This window comes from Somniosus microcephalus, chromosome 1 (assembly GCF_052327205.1).
Source record: "Somniosus microcephalus isolate GS21.2 chromosome 1, FLI_Smic_1.0, whole genome shotgun sequence".
NCBI classification, from domain to species: Eukaryota; Metazoa; Chordata; class Chondrichthyes; order Squaliformes; family Somniosidae; genus Somniosus; species Somniosus microcephalus.
In genome coordinates, this window is record NC_140987.1 from 357007758 (window position 1) to 357034883 (window position 27126).

At 42.5% G+C, this 27126-nt stretch overlaps 1 protein-coding gene across 6 annotated transcripts in view; it reads right to left on the bottom strand.

Moving 5' to 3' along the window:
* lrch2 (leucine-rich repeats and calponin homology (CH) domain containing 2) overlaps positions 1–27126 on the bottom strand; it is a 203225-nt gene that overhangs the window by 53314 nt on the left and 122785 nt on the right. For 2 of the 6 annotated variants that reach the window (XM_085995714.1, XM_085995703.1), the window contains exons 11-14: positions 19291–19395; positions 18488–18565; positions 16187–16252; positions 4131–4179 (exon numbers count right to left, since the gene is read on the bottom strand). In XM_085995714.1, coding sequence (XP_085851840.1) covers positions 4131–4179; positions 16187–16252; positions 18488–18565; positions 19291–19395 — 298 coding nt within the window. The remainder of the gene's footprint in view (positions 1–4130; positions 4180–16186; positions 16253–18487; positions 18566–19290; positions 19396–27126) is intronic. The other 4 variants (XM_085995745.1, XM_085995730.1, XM_085995723.1 and 1 more) reach the window with 3 other exon arrangements.

Consider the following 27126-nt stretch of genomic DNA (forward strand, 5'->3'; position numbering starts at 1 on the left):
TTGGGGTCATTGCAAGGAGAACGGCTAATGCAACTCCTTTGTCCACATGTACCAGGGAAGATGGGGAATGAGGCACTTAATGAAAAAATTAAGGATGATGAAGAGTACATTTTATCATGCACAACTGTGCTTGTCCCTATTGGATTGAAAAGACAAGTATTGACAGAACAGATATTTTAAATGTTCCCCATGTGGTCTTGTAGGTAAATGCACTTAAGTGTCAGTACTGCACTACATAGAACACCAAACCAAGCAGAAACTTCAGGCAGTGTGAAAATTAACCTCTATTCCCAGGTGGAGTAAGAGAGGCTTGGTGCCTTCTCCCAATCACTATCTAGTGACTCCTGCTACATGTGGACACTGACAAGATAAGATCCAGCCATACTCTGATTTCGAACTGCGCCCATCAGATACCTAACTGACTCTCCCCATCAGGTTAACAGTCATTTGGGGAGGTACTGTTGGACCACTGGGACCCAAGACAGGAGAGTAATAGTTCTCCAGTGCTCCTTCCAAGTGATCATCGTCAACCGGTTTAGGGAAGAGTGCAAGGATATGTATTGTAAGTGACTACTGACGGGAAAAACATCTATGCGTATAAATCCATCTATTTATTATACATTAAATTCAGTATGTAGAGCACGTTTCATTGAAAACTAGTACTGTTGTTCCTGTAGGTGGCGCGGTGATAGATCTTTTCAATGGTAAAGGTGCCACACACAATACTTGGGCCCCGATTTTCGGCTTGTGTGGGGAATGGTCGGATTTCCCCGAATGTGGGGTTTCTGACACACAAAAAAGTGTCAGCCAGCTCCACGCAATTTTCCCTCAAGTGGCCAATTAATTCCCAGCATGTGGGAAGCCTTGCTAATTGTCCAATTCGAGTCAGAAATCCCCACACTATGATGTCATCATTCGTGGTGCTTTCAAAGTGTCCAGCAAGCTTCTCCACCTCTGCAGGCTTCTCAACCACTCTTGCACAATGGCAGAGGAGCCTGCACCAGCTGCTGCCAGCGGCGGAGGCCGAGCTACCTTCAAATTCGACGAGGCTTCACTGCAGGCATTATTGGATGGGGTTAGGGCCCACAGGGAGGTCCTCTTCCCTAGGTCAGGGAGGAAGAGGCCTCCCACTGAGACCAATGCTGCATGGATGCAGGTGTCAGCAGATGCCAACTTGCTGGGAGTCACCAGAAGAACCTTGGCATTACATCTCTGTCTCCTTCCTTTACTCCCCCACAGTACCATCCAGAGCCCCCGTCCTCACTGTGGAGGAGGAAGAGGCTGTGCAGCCAGACTCCTCAGAGGAAGCTCCAACCTCTGAGGGCGCAGCGTCAGCAGAAGTAAGCGCACCCAGCACCAGCGCAGACACTCAAACCTCGGGGGGACCTTCGGGACATAGAGTAGTGTTGTCACCTGGTGTTTCACAGCTCACAAGTGAGCCTCAGCAGATTCTGGAGACAGGGACAGCAGTGGAGAGTCCTCGTTGGAGGGCGCAGGACTCTGCCAGCTCAGCTCAGCTGTGCTGCATGACGACCCTCTGCCTCTGGGTCCATCCGTAAGAGGTGATGGATCTCCATGCACAGATGCAGGAGTCTCTGGCAGGTTTTGTCTCCAGGGTCGCTGCGAGTGTGGAGCGAATGGATGAGTCCACAGCGACCATGAGCAGAGCCTTTGTGGAGTCATTGGTGCATGAACGCATCACCATGGAAAGGTTGGCAACCTCCATGCAGGAGATAGCTCGCCAAGGTACGGAAAACATGGTGAGTGCTCATAAGAGAATGACATCTCTTGAGGAGCGTTGGCCATCTGTTGAACAGAGAAACCAAATCTTCATGGAAGTCCTTCTGAGTAGGACTGCCAGTGCAGAAACGGGTCCCATTGGCCCCCTAAAGCGCAGCAAGGTGCTCTCAAGCCACTTCCAAGCGCTGGCCCCTTCTGGCCTGTGCAGCTTCAGGTGAGTGAGCAGCAGCCTGGTGCTCCTGGTGCTCATCCTGCTACCGCCTCTGCTGTTGGAGATCCTCTAATGCCAGGAAGGGAACGTCCCAAAGGCCTCCCATGCTTCTGGCAGATGCCTCCGTTGAGGGGGCGCTGAGTTAGGGTGGTGAGAGGGGCTTCCCAGGAGCTCACACTGGAGAAGTGTGTGAGGCTCCAACTTTCTGCAGCTGCTCCTAAGGCTTCAAAAAGTTCCCCCAAGCCTTGATCAACAAGGTCCTGCAGCCTGCAAATGCTGCCTATTTAAATCTCTTCAGCCCTCAGCGACCTGCTGCTGCAAGCAAGCAAGCCAGCTGTTTTCACGCCAGCTCTCAGCAGCGGGGTTCCCCGCAGGCGGGTTTCAGGTGGGGAAAGCCCCAAAGTCGCAACGGCACGGGAAAATCCACTTCAACAAGCAGATAATTGCTTGTTAGTGCTCAAGACGACCAGTCCCGCCAGCGGCGGCCAGGACTGAAGCGGGCGCGCGGAAACGGCAGTCCGAAAGTCGGACGGGGCGAGGAATCAGGCGGGGGGGTCCTGACCCGCTTTTTCGCTGATTTTCGGCCCCCGGCCGCATGAAAAGCCGCCCGAAAATCGGGGCCTTGGTATTTTAGAGAGAGAGAAGTATATTACCTGGTGATTGCACAATCAGGCCACTGGCTATCCACAAATCACTCAAAATGTTTTATTAAAATGTTTTAATTCAGCATTTTATTGCACAGTAATTGAAATTTCTAATAGCCAAAATAAAGGTTTAAACAAATCAAAAAAATTGCATATTCCACAGTAACATTATCCAATTTATCCATTGAACTGTCTTTCTAGTGCCTTCAATAAAATTTTAACTCGAAGGGCTCAGCCTCCTGCAAAATCCTGAACTTGGACTTGATACTACAGCTTGTTGAAATAATATGCAAATTTTCAGTGGAAAGTGTTTTTATTAAGGGAGTGTCATACCAGAAGAGAATTCCAAAAGGCTGTTTTTAAGGCTTGTCCAGTAAATAACTCGAATGCTAGAGAGCTGCAGCTCACATCCCACTGAGCAATAGAAATACTTCTGTATTCCCGAGTTTTAAATCCAGCAATTTATCCACTACCAGTTTGATATTTATCAGTTTGAAAATTGCTCCTTTTTCTGTCTTTTCAAGGCAACAATTCTGCTCTGTTTTTTCATTTAGTTGCCCAGTAATTTTGTAATTTCAAGGATTTAAACATAGCCTATCCTAGTGTAAGGAATGAGATTTTCAATAAGGCTTTCGATCCTCCCATGTAGTGGCATGAGCTTATAATACATCAATTTTGTTATGCTGCCATTTAAAATAATTTTATTCCTTTTTTTAAAAAAAAAGTGAAGTTTTTAAATACACTATTTTATGCAACCATTACTTGTCACATGGGCAGATCTCAGCTCTCCATTTTGAATCCAGCCATTTTATAAATCAAAATGTTTACCATTATTGTCCAATTTTCTTGTGAGGTAAACTAGTTGCTACTCATTCTCATCGCACTTTGAAGCAATATTCGACATGTGCTATAATTTGAGTCATAAAGGACATTTTTTTCCAGATAAAAACACAAAATTCCAAATGCTTTCGTCATTCATTAAGAAACTAAGAAGCTTTCCATGTAAACAACAGGAAAAATACCTGGGACATTCATGAGTCACCATAACCGACTGAATATGCATTATGTATGGATCTTTTTAAAATTTGGTATCATCAATAATCAAACTTGGAAACCGTGGAATGCTTTCATTTTCCTATCAATTTGTAGCTAAGCTTGCATGGTTTGTAGATTAGGACGCTCTTCACTGATCAGCTAGCTTGAGTACAAACTTAGTTGTTATGATCTGCAGAGGAATATGTGTCAGTAGTCATGAACTGTTGATCTAGTAGACTTAGAAAAATTGTTCCTGATCTTGGCTGGGGTATGAAGGAAAGGTACTGAGCAGATGCCAGGTACTTCAATAGGTAGGGAAAGTCTTTGGGCAAATCATCTTAGCCACTCAACCAGCCATAAGGAAGTACACAGGCAGCTCAGGAAAAGACCCAGGACCAACTTCAACCCATGTTGAACTGGACCCAATGGACATGGAAGATACCAGAATTATGTACTAAAATAACGTAAAGGGGAAAAAAAATGCTAATGCCACAGCTTACCCGACATCTGTACGGAGATCCTGGCGACGTTCCTTTATCGGCTGACCTACTGGAAGAGTCAAACTTTTAAGTTTCACAACATGTATTTATATCAACATACATGCAATACTAATGTTTCCGAATGCAAGCTTCTATTTCCAAAAAAATTAATTTATTGATGCAGGTAATTTTTTTGAAGGCATTAATGACCATCAGTACTTACATGTATAACATTGACATAAAACACACAAAAATAACAGATTTATACACTAAAGGAAATTAATCTCAGTGCCGCGACTACTAAATAAAATCATGAGTACGATGGTGACGGTACCAAGATAATAAATGCCCTTTCTCTGAAGTTCGCAACAGATTGATCAAAATGAAAAGGTACTAGGACATAGGATCAAGCTCAAGGTCCTTACCCACTCAAAAGTACAGAGTAGTGCAAGTCAATGGCATCACCTAGACTGACAAGATCAGGTAGAGTCAGGTCCATTTGCAAATAGTCATTTTGTGGAATGACTGAATCAACAGAGGAGGAAACATTCAGCTCTTTCTGCTTGTACTAGCTCCACATTAGAGCTATTTCTCTAATCCATTGCTTTGCAGTTAATATTTTTCTTCAAGTGTGTATCCACTTCCCAGAATCTCCAAACTGCATTTTTTGCCCCTTTTTTTATTTTTGACAAATAATTGTACTGATCAAGACAAGGGTCGTTTCCACTGGAAATTGAATATTTTCCTATTTCAGGCATCTAGGATCAACATCGAGCATTCCCAGGTAAGGGAAGGCACTATTTGATGCATAAAGTCCCCCAACTTCACAAGAACACCCATTACTAAACCAGCCTGGCACGTTTCACACCAGTCTTCCTGCGGTGCTTCTCAGTGAGATTGACAATTTAGTTGGTTAATTTCAGTGTTTCTACCCCACTTATAACAATATCCAAGTGATAATTTGTAGCGAGGGGTAGAAATGGCAACATTTGGGATCGCTTCACCATCCCGTGTGAAACAACAAAAAAGGCATCGGACATGTTTCTCACACGAAACAATAGCTGTTTTCTGACTAGTTTCCACTGTGATACCCTCCTGTAACATTGTAACCCAAACTTATCAGGAGACCTCAGGAGTAATGCAATAGAATGCAGATAAATTAGATTACAATGTGGGACCGCCACCGTATCCCCCACCAAATAAGTTGTCATTTTGAAGTGAGGAATTTTTCCACTCGAAATCCCCCGTCAGGCAACGCTACCGAAAGCCATTTGTTTGAGTTTTGACTGTTTAATGTTATACTTAGTTTATGAAATGATTTGACAGCAAACAGGTGGAAAAAGTTTGGAGAAGGTTGGAATTCCAGGGAAATGGGCCTTCATTTGTCTCCTCCATGTGCTGGTTAAAGATGGCTCTCAGTCTGCTGCTGATAAAGACATGTCCGTAAGTGCTCTGTAACTCTGCCACGAGCACTAGTCGGTCATTCAACTGATGTCATGGAGAGGCATTCCCTCAGTGGTAATATTTCAGAGGCTTTCACCTGTAGTGTGAAATGAATCAGATGTGAATACTGTGCAGGGAAAGCCCCTGAGAAACTGGCAGAGGGGCCAGGTTTAATCCTCCTTCCTGTGTTCCTGCTCCTAGATCTTCTCATATTCCAGCATTATTCAGTGAATTTGAAGATATGGACTTGTCCGAGTCACAATTAATTCTGATTGAATGACTCACGAGTAGCACAAGTTGCTGGTGTGCTGGGGTGAGTGATTTGGCACCCTTAAATTTCTACACAATTGGGTATAGCATGATTTGCTGCTACAGTATTGCAATTTTGAGTATGAAGTCCTGTTTGTGAGCGCTCCAAGCGATAACAAATCATCATAGTTATGGTCCACCTCGGGAGTGAGCCTAAACTGCACGCAACATCCAGAGACATTCACTATTCTGTCAAGATGTTAGCTCTGGCTCAGTGGTAGCATATCATCCAAGTCAGGAGCTCATAGGTATAAATCCCACTCCATCACTTGAGCACATAGACTGATACTTCAGTTCAGTACAGAGGGATTGCGGAACTGTCAGAGGTGCCGTGCTTCAGATCATAAATTAATCTTCCCTCTCAGGTGGGCGTAAAAGATCCCATGGCACTATTTAAAAGAAGAAAATGGGAGATCGCCTAATATCCTGGCCAAGTTATCCTTTGACCAACATCACTAAAACAGATTACTGATCTTGTATCTTATTGCTGGTTGTGGGGCTTTGCTGTGCGCAAACCGACTGCTGCATTTCCCTACATTACAATAGCGACTACACTACAAAAGTACTTCATTGGCTGTGATGCTCTTTGGGACATCCTGAGGTTGTGAAATGTGCCATATAAATGCAAGTTCTTTCTATTTCTAGTGCCAATAAAGAGACAGCATTGTGCTGTGGGCCATGCCGACGATTAACTCAATTTGAGACTGCCCAAATTTATTTCATATAGGGCACTTACAGCCAAGTAGACTTCCAGGTCAACAGTCTGCAATAGCTTTAATCTTCAGAATTCCAGCATTTGCAATTTTCTTTTCCCTTGTAACAAGCTTCAGAAATAGCATCCTATCTTTCTGCTGGGTCTCTGGTTCGAATATTCACTTTAGTTACTTCAGACTGTAGCTATATCCTCCCCATTCGTGTCACCTCAGATTTAAAATTCTCATCCAAGTGTTCAAATCCCTCCATGGCCTCGCCCCTCCCTATCTCTATAACCTCCTCCAGCTCTACAACCCTCAGAGATCTCTGCATTCCTCCAATTCTGGCCTCGTGTGTCCCCTATTTCCATTGTCCCACCTAAGCTCTGGAATTGCCTCTCTAAAGCTCTCCGCAGGCTGATGTTTGGGATGGATACCCTTGAACAGAACACAGCCCGGTAGAGACTGATAATTGGGATCTTTTTAGAAATCAGCAAAAGGGGACCAAGAAATTGATAAAGAAAGGGAAAATGGAATATGAGCACAAAAATATAAAAACGGATTGTAAAAGCTTCTATAGGTATGTGAAAAGGAAAAGACTGGCAAAGGTAAATGTAGGTCCTTTACAGTCAGAGACGGGAGAATTTATAATGGGAAATGAGGAAATGGCAGAGTAAATAAATAAATACTTTGTTTGTGTCTTCACGGAGGAAGACACAAAAAACCTCCCAGTAATACGAGAAAACCAAGGGTGTGACGAGAATGAGGAACTTAAAGAAATTATTAGTAAAAAACAGTACTAGCAAAATTAATGGGACTAAAAGTCGATAAATCCCAAGGACCGGATGTCCTACATCCTAGGGTTTTGAAAGAGGTGGCCATTGGAATAGTGGACACATTGGTTGTCATCTTCCAAAATTCTATAGATTCTGGAACGGTTCCTGCAGACTGGAGGATAGCAAATGTAACCCCATTATTTAAGAAAGGAGGGAGAGAGAAAATGGGGAATGACAGACCTGTTAGCCTCACATCACTAGTTGGGAAAATGCTGGAATCTATTATAAGAGATGCAATAACTGGGCACTTAGAAAATAACAGTAAGATTGGGCAGAGTCAACATGGATTTATGAAAGGGAAATCCTGTTTGACAAATCTATTGGAGTTCTTTAAGGATGTAACTAGTGGAGTAGACAAAGGGGAACTGGTAGATGTGGTATATCTGGATTTTCAGAAGGCCTGCAATAAGGTCCCACACAAGAGGTTGGTGAACAAAATTAGGGCACATGGAATTGGGGGTAATATACCAGCATGAATTGAGAATTGGTTAACAGAAAACAAAAGAGTAGGGATAAACAGGTCTTTTTCAGGGTGGCAGGCTGTGACTAGTGGGGTACCGCAAGGATCGGCACTTGGGCCCCAGCTATTCACAATCTATATCAATGATTTGGATGAGGTGACTAAATATAACATTTCCAAATTTGCTGAAGATACAAAGCTAGGTGGCAGTGTCAGCTGCGAAGAGGATGTGAAGAGGATGTGAAGAGGCTTCAAGGGGATCTCGACAGGCTCAGTGAGTGGGCGAGAACATGGCAGATGGAATATAATGTGGATAAATGTGAAGTTATCCACTTTGGTAGAAAAAAAAAGGCAGAGTATTTCCTAAATGGTGAAAGGTTGGGGAATGCAGATGCTCAAAGGGACCTGGGTGTCCTTGTACATGACTCACTGAAAGTGAATGTGCAGGTGCAGCAAGCCATTAGGAAGGCAAATAGTATGCTGGCCTTCATTACAAGAGAATTTAAGAGCAGGAGTAAGGAAGTCTTATTCCAATTATATAGGGCCTTGGTGAGACCACACCTGTGTACAATTTTGGTCTCCTTACCTAAGGGAGGATATACTTGACACAGAAAGAATGCAACAAAGGTTCACAAGATTGATTCCTGGGATGGCAGGACTGTTATATAACAGATTGAGTGAACTAGGCCTGTATTCTCTTGAATTCAAAAGAATGAGGGGATCTCATTGAAGCATACAAAATTATTACAGGGCTTGATAGGGTGGATGCTGGGAGAATGTTTCCCTTGGCTGGGAAGTCTAGAACCAGGGGCCACAGCCTCAGGATAAAGGGTAGGCCATTCAGGACTGAGATGAGAAGAAATTTCTTCAGAGGATGGTGAATCTTTGGAATTCTCTACCCTAGAGGGCTGTGGAGGCTCAGTCATTGGGTATATTCAAAACAGAAGTCGATAGATTTCTGACTAGTAAAGGCATCAAAGGTTATGGCAATAGGGCCGGTGAATGGAGTTGAGGCAGAAGATCAGCCATGATCTCATTGAATGGTGGAGCAGGCTCGAAGGGCCGAATGGCCTCCTCCTGCTCCTATTTCTTGTTATGTTCTTATAACCCGGTTATGTTGACGTGTTTTTCTTCTTTGGATTTTGCCAGCATATTGAGTTTTAATTTCAGATCTGTTGCATTTGTAGCTTGCCCCAGGCCTTTGCCCATTCCTCAACTCCCTAGTCTTTTTATTTTAAATGTGAGCCTCTCCCATATCTTTACAGCCTTCACTATTTACGAACAATGATGGACAGGAAAAGATCCTTTGATCGATCCACACAACTGCAATGGTTTGCGCATCACAATATAAAGACACTCCCCACCCCGCTCGAAAACCATGTTATCTGGGAGAGGGGAAAAATTAGATTAAAAACCAGGCCAATTAGGAAAAGAAATCTGCACGCTCATTTGTCCTTCCATCACCTTGGTGAACATCCTTTATACCCAAGAGTTTTCTATTAAATATTTGCACTTTATTCAACCCATTAAATCCTTCTGTGACTGGCAAACCTGTTGACCATTTCCCCTGTCTAACTTTTAGTCTTCAGTTCTGATGAAGGGTACACACAAATCATCATAGCCTGCCTTTTCCTTTTAAAGATATTGATTGACCTATGCATTTCCTGTTTTTACTTGATTTCCAGCATTTGTAGTTTTAATTGGTTTTACTTATTTTTTATTCATATAACTTGCTCCCTTCTCCAAACTGCTTTTGCAGTCTTTTCATTAGCTAGAACTACAGAACAATTGTAGTTTTTAGTGACCATGAAACTACCGGACGGTCGTAAAAACCCAACTGGTTCACTAATGTCCTTTAGGGAAGGACACATGCCGTCCTCACCCAGTCTGGCCTATATGTGAGTCCAGCCCCACAGCAATGTGGTTGACTCTTAACTACCCGTTGAAATGGCCTAGCAAGCCACTCATTTGTATCAAACCGCTACGACAAAGTATAATAAAAAATAAAACTGGATGGACCACCCGGCATCACGACAAGGGCACACCCAGCCCAGTTGACCCTGCAAAGTCGTCCTCACTAACATAGAAACATAAAAGATAGGAGCAGGAGTAGGCCATTCAGCCCCCCGAGCCTGCTCTGCCATTCAATTCAATCATGTCTGATCATCCAAATTCAGTACCCGGTCCCTGCTTTCTCCACATACCCCTTGATCCCTTTAGCCTTAAGAAATATATCCAACTCCTTCTTGAATATATTTAATGAATTGGCCTGTACTGCCTTCTGTGGTAGAGAATTCCACAGGTTCACCACTCTCTGGGTGAAGAAATTCCTCATTTCTGTCCTAAATGGCTTACCCCTTATCCTTAGACTGTGACCCCCTGGTTCTGGACTCCCCGACCATCGGGAACATCCTTCCTGCATCTAGTCTGTCCAGTCCTGTCAGAATTTTATAAGTTTCAATGAGATCCCCTCTCATTCTTCTAAACTCCAGTGAGTATAAGCCCAATCGACCCAATCTCTCCTCATAAGTCATTCCTGCCATCCCAGGTGTCAGCCTGGTGAACCTTCGCTGAACTCGTTCCATGGCAAGAACATCCTTCCTCAGATAAGGCGAGCAAAACTGCACACAATACTTCAGATGTAGTCGCACCAAGGCCCTGTACAACTGCAGCAAGACATCCTTGTTCCTGTACTGGGGACATCTGGGGACTTATGCCAAAATTGGGAGAGCTGTCCCAGACTAGTCAAGCAACAGCCTGACATAGTCATACTCAATGAATCATACCCTTCAGCCAACGTCCCAGATTCCGCTATCACCATCCCTGGGTATGTCCTGTCCCACCGGCAGGACAGACCCACCAGAGGTGGCAGTACATTGGTATACAGTCAGGAAGGAGTGGCCCTGGGAGTCCTCAACATTGACTCCAGACCCCATCAGTCTCATGGCATCAGGTCAAACAAGGGCAAATAAACCTTCTGCTGATTGCTACCCAACTGCACTCCCCGAGCTGAAGGATCAGTACTCCATGTAGAACACCACTTGGAAGAAGTACTGAGGGTAGCAAGGACACAGAATGTACTCTGGGTGGGGGACTTCAATGTCCATCACCAGAACAGCTTGGTAGCACCACTACCGACTGAGCTGGCCGAGTCCTGAAGGACAGCCGTGGCACAGCTGGTAGCACTCTCGCCTCCAAGTCAGAAGGTTGTGGGTTCAAAGTCCCACTCCAGAGACTTGAGTACAAAAATCTAGACTAACACTCCAGAGCAGTACTGAGGGAGTCCTACACTGATGGAGCTGCCGTCTTTCGGCTAAGATGTTAAACCGAGGCCCAGTCTGCTCGCTCAGGTGGACGTAAAAGATCCCATGGCACTATTTCGAAGAAGAGCAGGGGAGTTATCCCCGGTGTCCTGGCCAATATTTATTCCTCAATCAATATCACAAACAGATTATCTGGTCATTATCACATTGCCATTTATGGGAGCTTGCTGTGTGCAAATTGGCTGCCGCGTTTCCTACATTACAAGTGACTACACTTGAAAAAGCATTTTATTGGCTGTAAAGCGCTTTGGGACGTGCGGTGGTCTTGAAAGGCCCTTTATAAAGGCAAGTCTTTCTTTTCTTTCTATAGTAACCAGACTGGGCCTGCAGCAGGTGGTGAGCGAACTATCACGAGGGAAAAACATTCTTAACCTGGTCCTCACCAATCTATCTGTCGCAGATGTATCTGTCCATGATAGTATTGGTAGGAGAGACCACCGCACAGTCCTTGTGGAGACGAAGTTCCATCTTCACATAGAGGATAGCCTTCATCATGCTGTGATGCACTACAAACGTGCTAAATGGAATAGATTCGGAACAGATCTAGCAGCTCAAAACTGGGCATCCATGAAGCGCTGTGGGCCATCTACAGAAGAATTGTATTCCACCACAATCTGTAATCTCATGGCCTGGCATATCCCTCACTCTAGCATTGAATCAAACCAGGTGACCGACCCTGGTTCAATAAGGAGTGTAGAAGAGCATGCGAGGAGCAGCACCAGGCAAACCTAAAAATGAAATGCCAACCTGGTGAAGCTACTCCAAGAATTAGATTTTGACTTGACTCACAGTGTTTGTGTATTCAGGGCTTTGGTGTAACACTGAACCTTCTCTCTGCTCCTCAACGTCCTGTTACCAATTGCTCCTATATATTCTAATGTGAACTTATGGGGTCTATGCTGCCTCTGCTACAGACAGGATTATGGCATTTATTGTTCCAAGCCACTGTCGTGTTCAAGTAACAAAACAGATCATGCACAGCATCCTGTGGTTCTGATATAATGCCTGCGGAAGACTGGCAGATTTGTCTCAATTTTTTGGAATCTTTCTCTCTGGAAATAGTTTGTGGTGGTCTCAGAGGGAGGAATCCCTAATGATGCATGCAGAGATGGACTGCTCATCTTCTGAGGTTTTACTGAATAATCATCACCTTGGAGGGATCGGCTGAATTTTAGGCTTACTGTGTCAATTTGTCCTGTTCTGAATAATGTAAAAAACATAGCTCAGCTGTTCCAATATGTGCTTTTGCCTCTTGTATACTAATGCTCACTCATTTTGTCTGCTTTATTTACTGTTTATCTGGCCAATTATGACCTATAGAATTGGTCCCCAGCATCACCATAAGTCTTAAAGAGCATAGTTATCCTTTTTGTGTGCTTGTCTTGAAAAATAATAGCCGTAGTATGATATTTTCTAGACATTTGTTGCTCAGTGCTGATGTTTATACTCCTCGGTAACCTGAAAGAACGAATATAAAAACCTGGGGTGACCGTTTAGGTAATGGAATATCTAATAGTTTAGTATCTGTAATACCTGTAGAGAGACTGGGTAGACTTGTTCTAAACTTTGGGAACGAGAAATCAAACGCAAGGAGCGAAGAACCTTTAGCTGGAGGAAAAAAAACTGGCACAGGCTTTACAGGATGCAGGAGTCAGAGACCACTTTAGACACTGCCTATAATGACATGACATTTTCATGTGCACATAGTTTCCACAGAATCCATCAAGCTAGATATATTCCTACAGTGTGTGAAGAGTGCCAAATTAATAACATTTTAACTTGAAAAAGTATGGTCATCTTTGAGATATTTATAGATACTGAGGAACTTTCATCTGAAAGCCAAGTATCCTTCAACACTCCTGTCGACACTTCCATCTACTTTACAACAGCTATAGGCCAGCACATAATATCCAGTGCTAATACTAACACGCCTTCCATCTAATTTCACTTCTTTAAAAACAGGCACGCAATACCAGCACTCAGCTGGCTTTCTATCTCATTATACCATGTTTTCAGTCAAGCATTTGTTTAGTTTTTTGAAGTATCAGCCAATTCAAAAGAAGTCTTCATCTGATCTTTAAGACAGAAAACATTTTTTGATGAACACACTGCTGCTTCTAATGTAACTTTTATGTTAGCATGTGCACATCAGTTTGCACCTTAAATAGTTTGATATCTACCACCTTGCATTCAAAAATCAAGTGAATACCTGATTATGCTATAACTAAAATATATAACACTAGACTTCACATCAACATTAATCTAGGACAGAAAACAGCTAAAACATATCAACTGTATGTGACTGTGGAGGAGCCTCACAAAAGAACATATCCTGTCCTTGCCATACAGGGGCACGCTGCTAGCAAAGGCCAATGGAAAGCAACCATAAGCAGAAACTCTGACCAAAATTCTCTCGCTTTTGTATAACCCAAGGGCAACAAGCGTAAGCTAACATATGCCAAGATCTTTTTTAGTTTCCATGGGATCTGGGTTAGAATGCCGTCTCGCTGCAGATGAAACTTTTCTGCTGCTGGCTACAGGGACTATGTGAATTGAGTTCAGGCAGTCCCAGCACAGTTCCTGGTGGACAGGAAGAGGTGCACTAAACTGGAAATTTCAAGTGTACAAGGATAACGAGGTGGCAAATGGAATACAAATAAATTACACTGGTGCAGCGTGGGTTTAGGTTGAAGTTTAGGTTGAAATACGATTCCTTTCTTGCAACAGTTTCAAAGTATCCCCAGATCCATGAGGCTTGGGCGTCATGGATCTGGGGATACTTTGAAACTGTTGCAAGAAAGGAATTGTATTTCATTCCCAGAACTAATTTAATAATCAGAAAATAATTAAACCACATTTTTGTGGCTAGTTGCGTATAACTGCACAGAAAAACAGGGCATAGTTTTTCCACAATCAACTAAACTTAAATCTAATTTCAAGGAAATCAATGTCCAGCATTGTAAGTGTTGCAAGTCCAGCACTGTAAGTGTTGAAAAAACTAATTGAGAAATGTAATTAAATCTCCTGAAGTCAAGAACAAAGCAGAACTGAAGTCCAAATGGCAAAAAACAGGTGTGTAGCACATCCTATTAGAGACAAAGGTGGTCATATATGCTTCGAGGCGCAGGGCAAGGCTAGAATACTCAATGAGTACTTTGTGTCGGTGTTTACTAAGGAGGTGGATGCTGACAAAATATCAGTAGAAGTGGAAAAGGTAAAGCAATAGAAGGGGTAAAAATTGAGACAGGATATACTAGAAAGACTGGTTATGCTTAGTGTGGACAAGTTGCCTGGTAAAGATGGTTTGCATCCCAGGTTGCTGAGGGAATTGGGGGAGGAGATAGCAGAAGGACTTGCCATAATTTTCCAATCTTCTCTAGATGCGGGGGAGGTGCCAGAGGATTGGAAAGTGGCAAATGTGACATCGTTGTTCAAGAAAGGGTGCAAGGACAATCCTAGTAACTACAGGCCGGTCAGTTTAACATCAGTGGTGGGTAAAGTTTTAGAAACAATAATCAAGGAAAAAATTAACGGGCACTTGGAGCAGTTTAAGCTAATTAAGGAGAGCCAACACGGATTTGTAAAAGGCAGATCGTGTTTGACTAATCTAATTGAATTTTTTGATGAAGTAACAGGGAGGATTGATGAAGGGAATGCAATGGATGTGGTCTACATGGATTTTCGGAAGGCGTTTGACAAAGTACCACACAGAAGGCTGGTTAACAAAATTGAGGTTCATGGAATAGGTGGTCAGTGGCAGCTTGGATAAGGAGTTGGCTTAAGGACAGAAAACAGCAAGTTGGGGTAAATGGTTGTTTTTCCAGACGGGAAGATGGTAGACAGTGGTGTTCCCCAAGGGTCAGTGTTGGGGCCACTGCTTTTTTTCATATATATATATATATATAAATGACCTGGATATTGGAATACAGAGTAGAATTTCTAATTTTGCCAATGACACCAAATTTGGGGGTGTGGCAAACAGTGATGATACCAATCGACTGCAACAGGACATAGAAAGGCTAGCAGAATGGGCAGACAAGTGGCAGATGGAATTTAATACAGAGAAGTGTGAGGTGATGCATTTTGGCAGAAGGAACAGGAAGAGGCAATATACACTTAATGGCACAGTTTTAAAGAGAGTGTGTAGTGACAGAGGGACCTGTGAGTTAATATGCATAGGTCCCTGAAGGTGGCAGGACATACTGAGAGAGTGGTTAACAAAGCATATGGGATCTTGGGCTTCATAAATAGAGGTATTGAGTACAAAAGTAGAGAGGTTATGCTGAACCTTTATAAAGCACTGGTTAGGCCACAACTGGAGTATTGCGTCCAGTTCTGGTCACCACACTTTAGGAAGGATGTGAAGGCCCTTGAGAGGGTGCAGAGGAGATTTACCAGAATGGTTCCGGGGATGGGGGATCTAGGCTACAATGACAGGTTGGAGAAGCTGGATTTGTTTTCATTAGAGCAAAGGAGGTTGAGGGGTGATTTGAGATAGGTGTACAAGATTATGACGGGTTTGGCTAGGCTAGACGGGGAAAGGCGGTTCCCACTAGTTGATGGTACAAGGACTAGGGGACACAGATTTAAGGTTTTGGGCAAGAGATGCAGGGAGGATGTGAGGAAAAACTTCTTCACACAGCGAGTGGTAATGACCTGGAATTCGCTGCCAACGGAAGTGGTGGAAGCGAAGACACTCAATGTTTTCAAGGGGAGACTGGATAGGTACTTGAGGGAAATAAACTTGCAGGGCTACGGGGATAGAGCGGGGGAATGGGACTGACTGGATTGCTCTACAGCGAGCCAGCACAGACTTGATAGGCCGAATGGCCGCCTTCTGTGCCGTTATGACTCTATTAAAGATACAAACATTGAAATGAGGCCAGTGTGCACACATCCAGTGGAGTTCTCAAACTGAAATTTATTAGTGTGGCACAAGTCTTGGACAATAGGGATGGACTTAAAGAGAGAGAGAGAGAGAGAGAGAGAAAGAGAACACAACGTTTACAAATACCTATCAGACTCCAATGTTTTTTTCTTCCTGTCCCTTCCACTTATTGACGATGAGTGAGCGAAAAGTCTGGAAAGAAATAAAAACGTGAACAGCAATGATTCACAATTATATAAAATACATTCGCAAAAGTCAAAATTCATTGCTACATTCTCCCTGAAATAATAAACTACCCATGAGTTTCGATATCCTTTGGCTCACCATGAGCAATGCTGCAGGAGATGCAGTTTTATATAAATGCATTGTTTAAATGCTTCAAAAAGCCTCATCATTTAAAAGGGTGCAGGATACAAATTGCTCATTTACCACAAACACTTTTGACCTGTGGCGCTACTCAGTTCCCAGTTTCTTTTACAAATCTTCAACAGTTTACAGGTGACTAGTTTCATCAACTGCATTTCTGTGATCTCATTGTCGATGAGGTGAAGCAGATAAATAACAATGGGAGTGACTCAATCTCTTTAATAACATACTTAAACAGGTAGGTATATGCAAATATAATTTGGAAAATATGCATAGCTTTTATTGTTAGGAGTCGGTGTTTAACCATTTCCCTCCATTCACACCGAATGATTCAAGTAGCTCAAGCTTTCTGACCAGAAAATAAAGTCAGCCAATTTTACATGGAAGAATATTCTGTTTTTCTGCTAAAAATATAAACCTGCAACACCCAACCAAAAAAAGCAAGACCACACCATGCTTATCTTCAACCCTGCAAGACCATATCTTGTTAAATACAATATATAAAAGCATCTCAACAACAAAACTTTGATATTTACAATAGCAAAATACTGTGATGCTGGAAATCTGAAACAGCAATGCTGGAAATCTGAAACAGCAATGCTGGAAACACTCAGCAGGTCAGGCAGCATCCGTGGATGCTGAGTGTTTCCAGCATTTCCTGTTGTTATTTTGATATTTACAAAACTGTCACAGTAAAGGCAAAAATTGTATTGGTTCACCTCAATACATAAAATCAAAAGAACACATACATAATTGATATGGCAGCAATAAAAGCTAGATAAAAGTAACTTTACAGTTGGACCAAACAGGAAAAAAAAAGCCAGACCTTTTTCTTCAAATAACTATGGTCATGGCCAACTGGCATTAACTAAAATGTATCAGTAAGGAAGGAGGTCCTACAGTCCATGAACAAATTTAAAGAAAATGGAAAGGATCTGAAACACTAAAGCTGACATTAGAATACAAGACAGAAAAGGTTAGTTATAAAAATTCAAGATGCAGTGTCACATATAGGATAATGGATTAGCTCAGTTGAAAGTCTTGGCGTAGTGGAAGATATGGCTTCTTTATTTTCAAAGCCTTTTTCAAACATCTAATCATCTTTAAAGGAGTGTTTATATCTTTGCACCAACTCAGAATACTGTGGCTTTAACTACATATTCTACTTAATCAAGAGAACAGGAATTCTAACTATGTGAGAAGTGAGAGAAAAAAGTAGTAACAAAAACACTACGGGTACAACTTGATCAGTATACACAACTGAAAATGTTTATTGCTGATCTGGGGTCTTGGATTTGAAATTATACTAGTGAGCTACTAGTTACATAATGCGAACTACAATGTTCGTATTAAACTACAACTAGTCCAATTGGAAAAAGCAAAGAAGCACTGTGCCATGATCTCTGCTTAGGTTGTCACAATGAAAACATAGGATGGTTAGATATTTCTATGGTTAAATAAAAGCTTCATGCATTAAAATGGTCTTCAGTGTCAGCTAAAGCAAGATCTGCAAAACTAGGAAAAATGTTTAGTTGAATTAATGTAAATGGGAAATAAATGTTACTAGCCTCGGACCTTCGTTGAACTGGCAGCAAGCAGTGGTTGATTAAGCATGCTGACCCAGAAACTAGAAGTATCCAATGTAAAAGGGAGTTTAAACCTTGGGGATGGAGGGCACTCAACTGGTGAAGCTATTAACTTGTGTCCCAGAAGTTTGCCATCAGAGTAATAATGCCAGATGTCATTATACATTCTTTGAAATTTGTCCTGGAAATTTTATTTATTCACATTTTTGATGATCACTATTAGAGTTTTAGTTTATATAAAGGATTTTAAGTAATAGGTAGGTAGAAGTTTAAAGAGTACATATGGCAAAATATCATCCATAATGACATTCCTAAGATGCGCCACTTTCTAAAAGCACACAAGATCCTGGGCACAATTGCATGCCAATGTTATATGCGTCAACTGGAGAAAAATGGTCTGATGCTTGATTTATGAATGTTTACACAGTGGTACTAGAAAGCCACTTTTATATTTTGGGTTGTTCTATAAATGTACCTTGATCCTGGTCCTGTTGCCCTTCTCCTCTGGATAAAGTTTTCATTGAATGATGCTTTAAAAGTTAATGGCCTCCGTCTGTACTCACACACCATGAGCATCAATCAGCCCAATATGAAACAAGGAAGTAAGAAAAGTATTGGGAAAGCATATGAAAGTTATTAGTAATGACATGTGAAAAGAAATCAAGACTAGGTATTTAATAATATTCTAAAAAAATTGCCTCGCTTGGCAATATAGAAATACATAGGAACAGAAAGAATAGTAGTATTGGAACTGGACTGTACATTAAATAAACTCAAAAGGATTAGAAAGAAAAACAGAAACAATAAAAGAGAAAGCAAAAGGGCAAAAATATACAAAAGAGAAAGACAGACAATTATCTAATTTTATGTTCCCAATCTGCAGTTACAAAATGTTTTCATTTTAGGATACTATCTAAATGAAATCCGTAATGTTTAAAACCGTATCTCTGACCACCTTTACATTGGCATTATTTACAAAACGAAATGCATTAGATACAAATTTGTCTGCTACAAAACCTTTTCTATACAGTCTACTTGTGATAATTTGAAGCAGTTTCTGCAGTAAAAATATCAAATTGAGATAGTTTGAATTAAGCAATGTAATTAACAGCAAAGTGGGAATTAAGAGCTTAAAACATTCAATTATCAGATAAACAACTTCAAATTCAGAGTAGACTGTATGTTTTAATAAGATACAATTGTTGGCTTAAAATCATTTCACTACGTCCAAATGGTTGTTTGCAATAGTCAATTCAGAAGAATAAACGTTCATTATACCTGTTTTGTGGTTCTTGCTGCAATAATTGAGCTGCTATTTTACGCAAATCTGTCACTTCTTTCAACTCATCATCTCGGACCGTTTGCTGCAACTCCCTAGAAGGTCTGCAATTTCACAACCAAGTAATGTTACTTTGTGAAACCATCTAGAGAAGTCACAAAACACCACCTTTAAAAAAAAAAAGGCCTTGAACTATACAATGACATGAACTTAATTTATTTCCCCCCACACTATAAATTTAATATTTTCATTTATGGACTATATTTTTCCTGCAAATCATTCTGCTTGGTGTTAAAGGAACTTAGTGGGTGGTTTGTGAAATTTTTGTTGTACGCCAAAAAGAAAACTTCCAAAATTCTTTATCAGTCTTGAATTTTTTTAAAAAATGGAGATAACATCTGGGTTCTGTAACACTCTAGGGCACACCTCAAATAAACTGTACAATTTCAAATTCATGGGATATGTTTTCCTGTGAAGCATTCAGACTGGTTAAGGGAACTTGGTGTGTGGTCTGTGAAACTGCCTGAAAGTAGCACGGTTTAAAAAAAGCCTTCTGACATGTCAGTGTTCTGTATTTTTTTTTTAAAAGCAAGATGGCGGTACAACAGCTGTAGCAATTCACTGCATATCCATTAAAACAAACTGTTGAATTGGAAAAAAGTAATTTCAACATTTTGTTTAAAGCTATCATTTGTGTTCTGTATTAAGAACTTAATAATTACAAATGCATCTACATAATCAAGATACATTGATACAGCAGAAAAATAGGTATAATAGTTGCTAAACATTTCAAATATTTAGAAATGCACCTACGCAACAAGAGGAGCTTAAAGGAATTAATATTAAAGGAAAAGTACTGGAGAAATTAATGGGACTTAAAGCTGGCAAATCCCCTGGATCAGATGACCTACATCCTAGGATTCTAAACGAGGTGGCTGCAGAGGTAGTGGCTGCATTGGTTGTGATCGTCCAAAATTCCCTAGATTCTGGAATGGTCCCAGTGGATTAGAAAGTGGCAAGTGTAACACCACGATTCAAGAAAGGAGAGAGAGAGAAAACAGGAACTACCGGCCAGTTAGCCTGACATCAGTCGTCGGGAAAATGCTGGAATCCATTATTAAGGAAGTGGTAACAGGGCACTTAGCAAATCATAATAGAAGTAGGCAGAGTCAACATGGTTTTACAAAAGCAAAATGGTGTTTGACAAATTTATTAGAGTTTCTTGAGGATGTAACTAGTAGGGTAGATAAAGGGGAAGTAGTATATTTGGATTTCCAAAAGGCATTTGATAAGGTGTCACATAAAAGGTTGCTACACAAGATAAGGGGTTGGGAGCAATATATTAGCATGGATAGAGAATTGGTTTAAGGACAGAAAACAGAGAGTAGGAATAAACGGGTCATTTTCAAGTTGGCAGGCTGCTACTAGTGGGGTGCCACAAGGATCAGTGCTGGGGCCTCAGCTATTTACAATCTATATTAATGACTTAGATGAAGGGACCAAGTGATGATACAAAAGCTAGGTGGGAAAGTAAGTTGCGAGGAGAACACAAAGAGTCTGCAAAGGGATATAGACAGGTTAAGTGAGTGGGCAAGAAAATGGCAGATGGTATAATTTGGGGAAATGTGAGCTTATTCACTTTGAATCATAGAATCGTTACAGCACAGGACGCCATTCGGCCCATCGAGCCTGTGCCGGTTCTCTGCAAGAGCACTTCAGCTAGTCCCAATCCCCCACCCTTTCTCCATAGCTCTGCAAATGTTTTTCCTTCAGGTACCTATCTAATTTCCCTTTGAAAGCCACGATTGAATCTGCCTCCACCATTCTTTCAGGCAGGGCATTCCAGATCATAACCACTCGCTGCGTAAAAAAGTTTTTCCTCATGTCGCCTTTGGTTCTTCTGCCAATCACCATAAATCTGTATCCACTAGTTCTCGACCCTTATGCCAATGGAAACAGTTTCTCTCTATCTACTCTGTCTAGACCCCTCATGATTTTGAATACCTCCATCAAATCTCTTCTGCTCTAAGGAGAACAACACCAGCCTCTCCAGTCTATCCACGTAACTTATGTCCCTCATCCCTGGAACCACTTTTGTAAATGTTTTCTGTGCCCTCTCCAAAGCCTTCACATCCTTTCAATACTCCAGTTGTGGCCGAACCAGTGTTTTATAAAGGTTCAGCATAACTTCCATGCTTTTATACTCTATGCCTCTATTTATAACGCCCAGGATCCTGTATGCTTTTTTAACCGCTTTCTCAACCTGTCCTGCCACATTCAACAATTTGTGCACATATAACCCCAGGTCTCTCTGTTCCTGCACCCCCTTTAGATTGGACCCTTTTTTACATTGCATCTCCTCGTTCTTCTTACCAAAATGTATCACTTTGCACTTTTATGCGTTAAACTTTATCTGTCATGTGTCCGCCCATTCCACCAGCCTGTCTATGTCCTTTTGAAGTCTATCCCTATCCTCCTCATTGTTCACTATACTTCCAAGTTTTATTTTTTAAGTGTTGAGAGACTACTAAATGTTGGTGTTGAGGGATTTGGGTGTCCTTGTAGATGACACACAGAGAGTTAACATGCAGGTACAGCAAGCAATTAGGAAGGCAAATGGTAAGTCGGCCTTTATTGCAAGGGGGTTGGAGTACAAGAGTAAGGAAATCTTGCTGCAATTGTACAGGGCTTTGGTGAGACCACAGCTGGAGTACGGTGTAAAGTTTTGGTCTTCGTACCCAAGGAAGGATATACTTGCCTTTGAGGGAGTGCAATGAAGGTTCACTACATTGATTTCTGGGATGAGAGTGTTATCTTATGAGGAGAGATTGAGTAGAATGGGTCTATAATCTCTGGAGTTTAGAAGAATGAGATGATCTCATTGAAACATACTAGATTCGGAGGGGGCTTGACTGGGTAGATGCTGAGAGGCTGTTCTCCCTGGCTGGAGAGTCTAGAGGTTGGGAGGTTGGGGGGGGGGGGGGGGGGGGGAGAGGGGGGGCATAGTCTCATGATCAGCCATTTAGGACTGAGATGAGGAGAAATTTCTTCACTCAGAGGGTTGTGAATCCTTGGAATTCTCTACCCCAGAGGGCTGTGGCTGCTCAGTCATTGAGTATATTCAAGGCTAAGATCGGTAGATTTTTGGTCTCTAAGGGAATCAAGGGATCTGGGGATGGGGAGGAAAGTGGAGTTGATCAGCTATGATCTTATTGAATGGTGGAGCAGGCTCGAGGGGCCGTATGGCCTACCCCTGCTCCTATTTCTTATGTTCTTATACAACAACAGTGAGCACACTTCAAAAGTACTTCAGTTGCTGTGAAACGCTTTGTGGGGTGTCCTGACAACATGAAAGGCGCAATATAACGCAAGTTCATTTTCTTTCTTACTAGTCGATCATGGATTGTCCAAGGTTGGGAGCACAGTTGTAATTTTTGGCTTTTAACCAGGCGCATCCCAAGGGCGTTGCTATGGAAGAAGTGATCGAAATAAGACGCATCATCAATTAAATGCTAATTATCATTGTCGGACGTTTTTCTAGATTGGCAGCTGTAAGGTCAGAAAATAACTGGTATCTTTCTCTGCTGGTAAACATTAAAAAATCAGTTGTGATGTGTTGTCATGTTGGGACATTTGGAGTCTGACAGACACTCAAAACTGCATGTGGACATGCACACACGTGCATTGATATTTAATCCATGCAAATGATAAAGCAGGAGCAAGGTTCATCTATTAAACTAATTGAAACAATTAAAATACTAAATTTTTTGGAGAATGCATTTTTCTCTTGAGGTGGCTCAAGTAGTTTTAAGAACAGTTTTAAACAAATTGAAATCATAGAATAGTACAGCACAGGAGGCCATTCAACCCACCGAGTCTGTGCCGGCTCTTTCAAAGAGCAATCCAGTTAGTCCCAATTCCCCGCCCTTTCCCCATATCCCTGCAATTTTTCCTCCTTCAAGTATTTATCCATTCCCTTTTGAAGGCTACTACTGAATCTGTATCTGGGGCCGTCAGGCAGTGCATTCCAAATCCTAACCACTCGTTGCGTAAAAAAGTGTTTCCTCATGTTGCCTTTGGTTCTTCTGTCAATCACCTTAAATCGTAGTCCTCTGGGTCTCGACCCTTCCACTAATGGGAACAGTTTCTCTCTATCTACTCTGTCCAGACCTCTCATGATTTTGAACACCTCCATCAAATCTCCTCTCAACCTTCTCTGCTCCAAGGAGAACAACCCCAGCTTCTCCAGTCTATCCATATAACTAATACCTCATCCCTGGAACCATTCTAGTAAATCTTTTCTGTTCCCTCGCCAAAGCCTTCACATCCTTCCTAAAGTGTGGTGCCCAGAATTGGACACAATACTCCAGCTGGGGCAGAACTAATGTTTTATATAGGTTTAGCATCACCCGCGCTCACTGACCTACACTGACTCCCGGTTGAGCAATGCCTCTATTTTAAGCTTCTCATCCTTGTTTTCAAATCCCTCCATGGCCTCGCCCCTCCCTATCTCTGTAACCTCCTCCAGCCCTACAACCCTCCGATATCTCTGTGCTCCTCAATTCTGGCCTCTTGCACATCCCCAATTTTAAATCACTCTACCATTGGTGGCCATGCCTTCAGCTGCCTCAGCCCCAAGCTCTGGAATATCCTCTCAAAACCTCTCATAAGAACATAAGAAATAGGAACAGGAGTAGGGCATTTGGCCCCTCGAGCCTGCTCTGCCATTCAATAAGATCATGGCTGATCTTCTACCTCAACTCCACTTTCCTGCACTATCCCCATATCCCTCGATTCCCTTAATATCTAAAAATCTTATCGATCTCTGTCTTGAATATGCTCAACGACTGAGCCGCCACAGCCCTCTGGGTTAGAGAATTCCAAAGATTCACCACCCTCTGAGTGAAAAAATTTCTCATCTTAGTCCTAAATGGCGGTCCCTTATTCTGAGACTGTGACCCCTGGTTCTAGACTCCCCAGCCAGGGGAAACATCCTCCCTGCATCTACCCTGTCAAACCCTGCAAGAACCCTGTATGCTTCAATGAGACCACCCCCCACTCCTCCAAAGTCAAGAGAATACAGGCCCAGTCCACCCAATCTCTCCTCAAAGGACAATCCCCCCATCCCAGAAATCAGTCTGGTGAACCTTCATTGCACTCCCTCTATGGCAAGTATATCCTTCCTTAGGTAATGTAAGAGCCATAAAAGCTTAAGAAAATACTTTAAAATATTGGTTAAATAGCATAATAGTTAATTTACCTGATTGACTTATTGTATTAAGAAACCCCCTATTTTCTTGCTCCAGTAGTATAGTCCGAGACACCCCCTTCATTCTTGCCACAATGGTACAGTCCCTAAGCCACACATGGTATGCAGCCATTTTACAGTTTAAAGTCCACGTGGCTGAAGGAGGCAGAAGTTGTGAGGTTTGGAGCAATACAGTTTTTGACCGTGTTCGTTTATACGTGTTTGCTTTGTAATTCCGTTTGTGAAGTGTTATAGTAAACAGTTTAAAAGACAAAGCTACGTTTGGGAACGTTTTATTTCGACACGCGTCTACTCGTTGTTAACAGCCCCACAGCTCAGTGGCTGCCTGTTTGGAAACTAAGAAGCGCCACTACATTAGTCAAAAACTTGCTCCCTAAGAAGGAAAGGACGGAATCGTCGGCGAACATATACATGAATGGTCACGGAGCCAGACGACAATATAAGAAAGCGAAGGTACAGTGACTGTTACTTGCTTTGTTCATTCTATTGAGAAGCTAAATAAGAGCTGCGGGTAAAATGGCCGAGGCCTTACGGAGCCAGGAGCTTCCCCCAGCCAGAAGGATTGCTGGCCAAAAGAGGGAAATAAAGCTCCCCCCAAAGGCAATGGAAGAGAAGTTACATAGAAGCATAGGTGCAAGGAAGGCTAAATTAGCTCAGATAACTGGAAAAATGAAGATAATTGATCGTCTCATGGAAGATAATGCTAATATTAAGAAAGCTGAAGACAATGTATTACGATTTCTCCAAGCTGCATGAAGAATTTAATGTACTCAATGAAGATGTATTAACACTTCTGTCTGAAGAAGAGGGAAACGCTGATCAGCACAACTGGTTTGATCTTAAATCAATCAGCATTAAGGACGATATCAAGGCCACAGAACAGTGGATGTTAAAGATTCGTCAAGATGCTGATACAGCAGAGAAAGATAAAGTTGACGATGAAGTCGGACCAGACGATAGCATTTCAGAGACTTCCGCCAGACCGAGCAAAAATCGAAAAGAAGGTAGCTCTGTTTCTGGACGCAGGTCAGTCGCTTCTACCACAAGCTCGTCGCGACGCATGAGAGAGGAGGTTGAACGGGCGGCGTTGATGGCGCGCGCAGCATCTTTAGCGGAGAAGCAAGCTCTTGAACGGGAAGAGGCCCAACTGCAGGTCCAAGAGGCCCAACTGCAGGCCCAACAGGCCCAACTGCAGGCCCAACAGGCCCAGGTGCAGGCAAAGAAAGAACAGCTGGAGATAAAAACAGCTATTGCGGTCTCAGACGCCAGGTTGAGTGCGTATGAAGATTATGAAGGCTCACGGGACGGCGGGAGCGAATACTGCCAGTCAATGTTGTCACATAGAGTTGGATCCAGGGCACCAAGAGTTACAAGAGAGTCCGAAGGCAATCCCCTGGCATTACAGCGTGGAAGAGTGGCCTCTCCACTAACAGGAGCACGTAATGCTACCCCAGACGTCAGACGGTCTAGACTAGACCCTGCTGATGACCACCAGAGGCCTGAAGACACAGGGAGAAGCCTATACCGAGTGATGCAACGTCAGAACGAAATTACAGAGATGCTTGTAAAACAACAGAATCTGTTTCGACTCCCTCAAAGAGACATACCAGTGTTCCAAGGCGACCCACTCAAGTATAAGCCCTTCATCAGATCCTTTGAACAAGCCATTGACTCCAAAACAGAGAGCAGCAGTGATAAGTTGTACTACCTGGGACAGTACACCAGTGGTAAACCACAAGACCTGGTCAGAAGCTGTGAACACATGAGACCGAACCGGGGATACATAGAAGCCAGGAAGTTGCTGCAGGAGCACTATGGCAACGAGCTGAAGATAGCCACTGCATATATTGAAAAGGCTACCAAGTGGCCACAGATCAGATCGGAGGACGGAGAGGCATTGAACGCATATGTTCTTTTCCTCATAGGATGTCGCAACACCATGGAGGATGTTGAATTCATGGAAGAGATGGACAATCCTACGACTATGAGAATCATCATCTCTAAGCTTCCTTACAGGATGAGAGAACAATGGAGAAGAACAGCTTTTGAGATAATGGAGAGACGGAAAAGTAGAGCCAGGTTTGCAGACTTAGGTGAATTTCATAGACAAACAGGCTAAAATTGCTAGGGACCCATTGTTTGGAAACATCCAGGACGCCAGCCCGACCACCGATGGAAGAGTGAAAGCCAAGCCTGTTGAATCAAAGACTCTCAGGAAAGGTGGTTCCAGGGGAAGCAGCTTTGCAACTATCGTCACTCAGGCCGAGGAAGAAAGGCCCCAGAACTCATCTCCCAAAAAGAGCAGCACAGTGACGCCTGCTAATGCCTTTCAGAAGCCATGCTTATTCTGCCAGAAGAATCATACATTGGATTTCTGCAGCGACATCAAAGCACAGCCACATAAGGACAGAATCAAATTCCTGAAGTACAACGGCCTATGTTTTGGATGTCTCTCTCAGGGGCACCTGAGTAGAAACTGTAAGCAAAGAACAACATGCAGAGAGTGCACTCGGAAACATCCCAGTCTGCTGCATATCCATAAAGAAGAACAAGTCTCTAAGAAGAG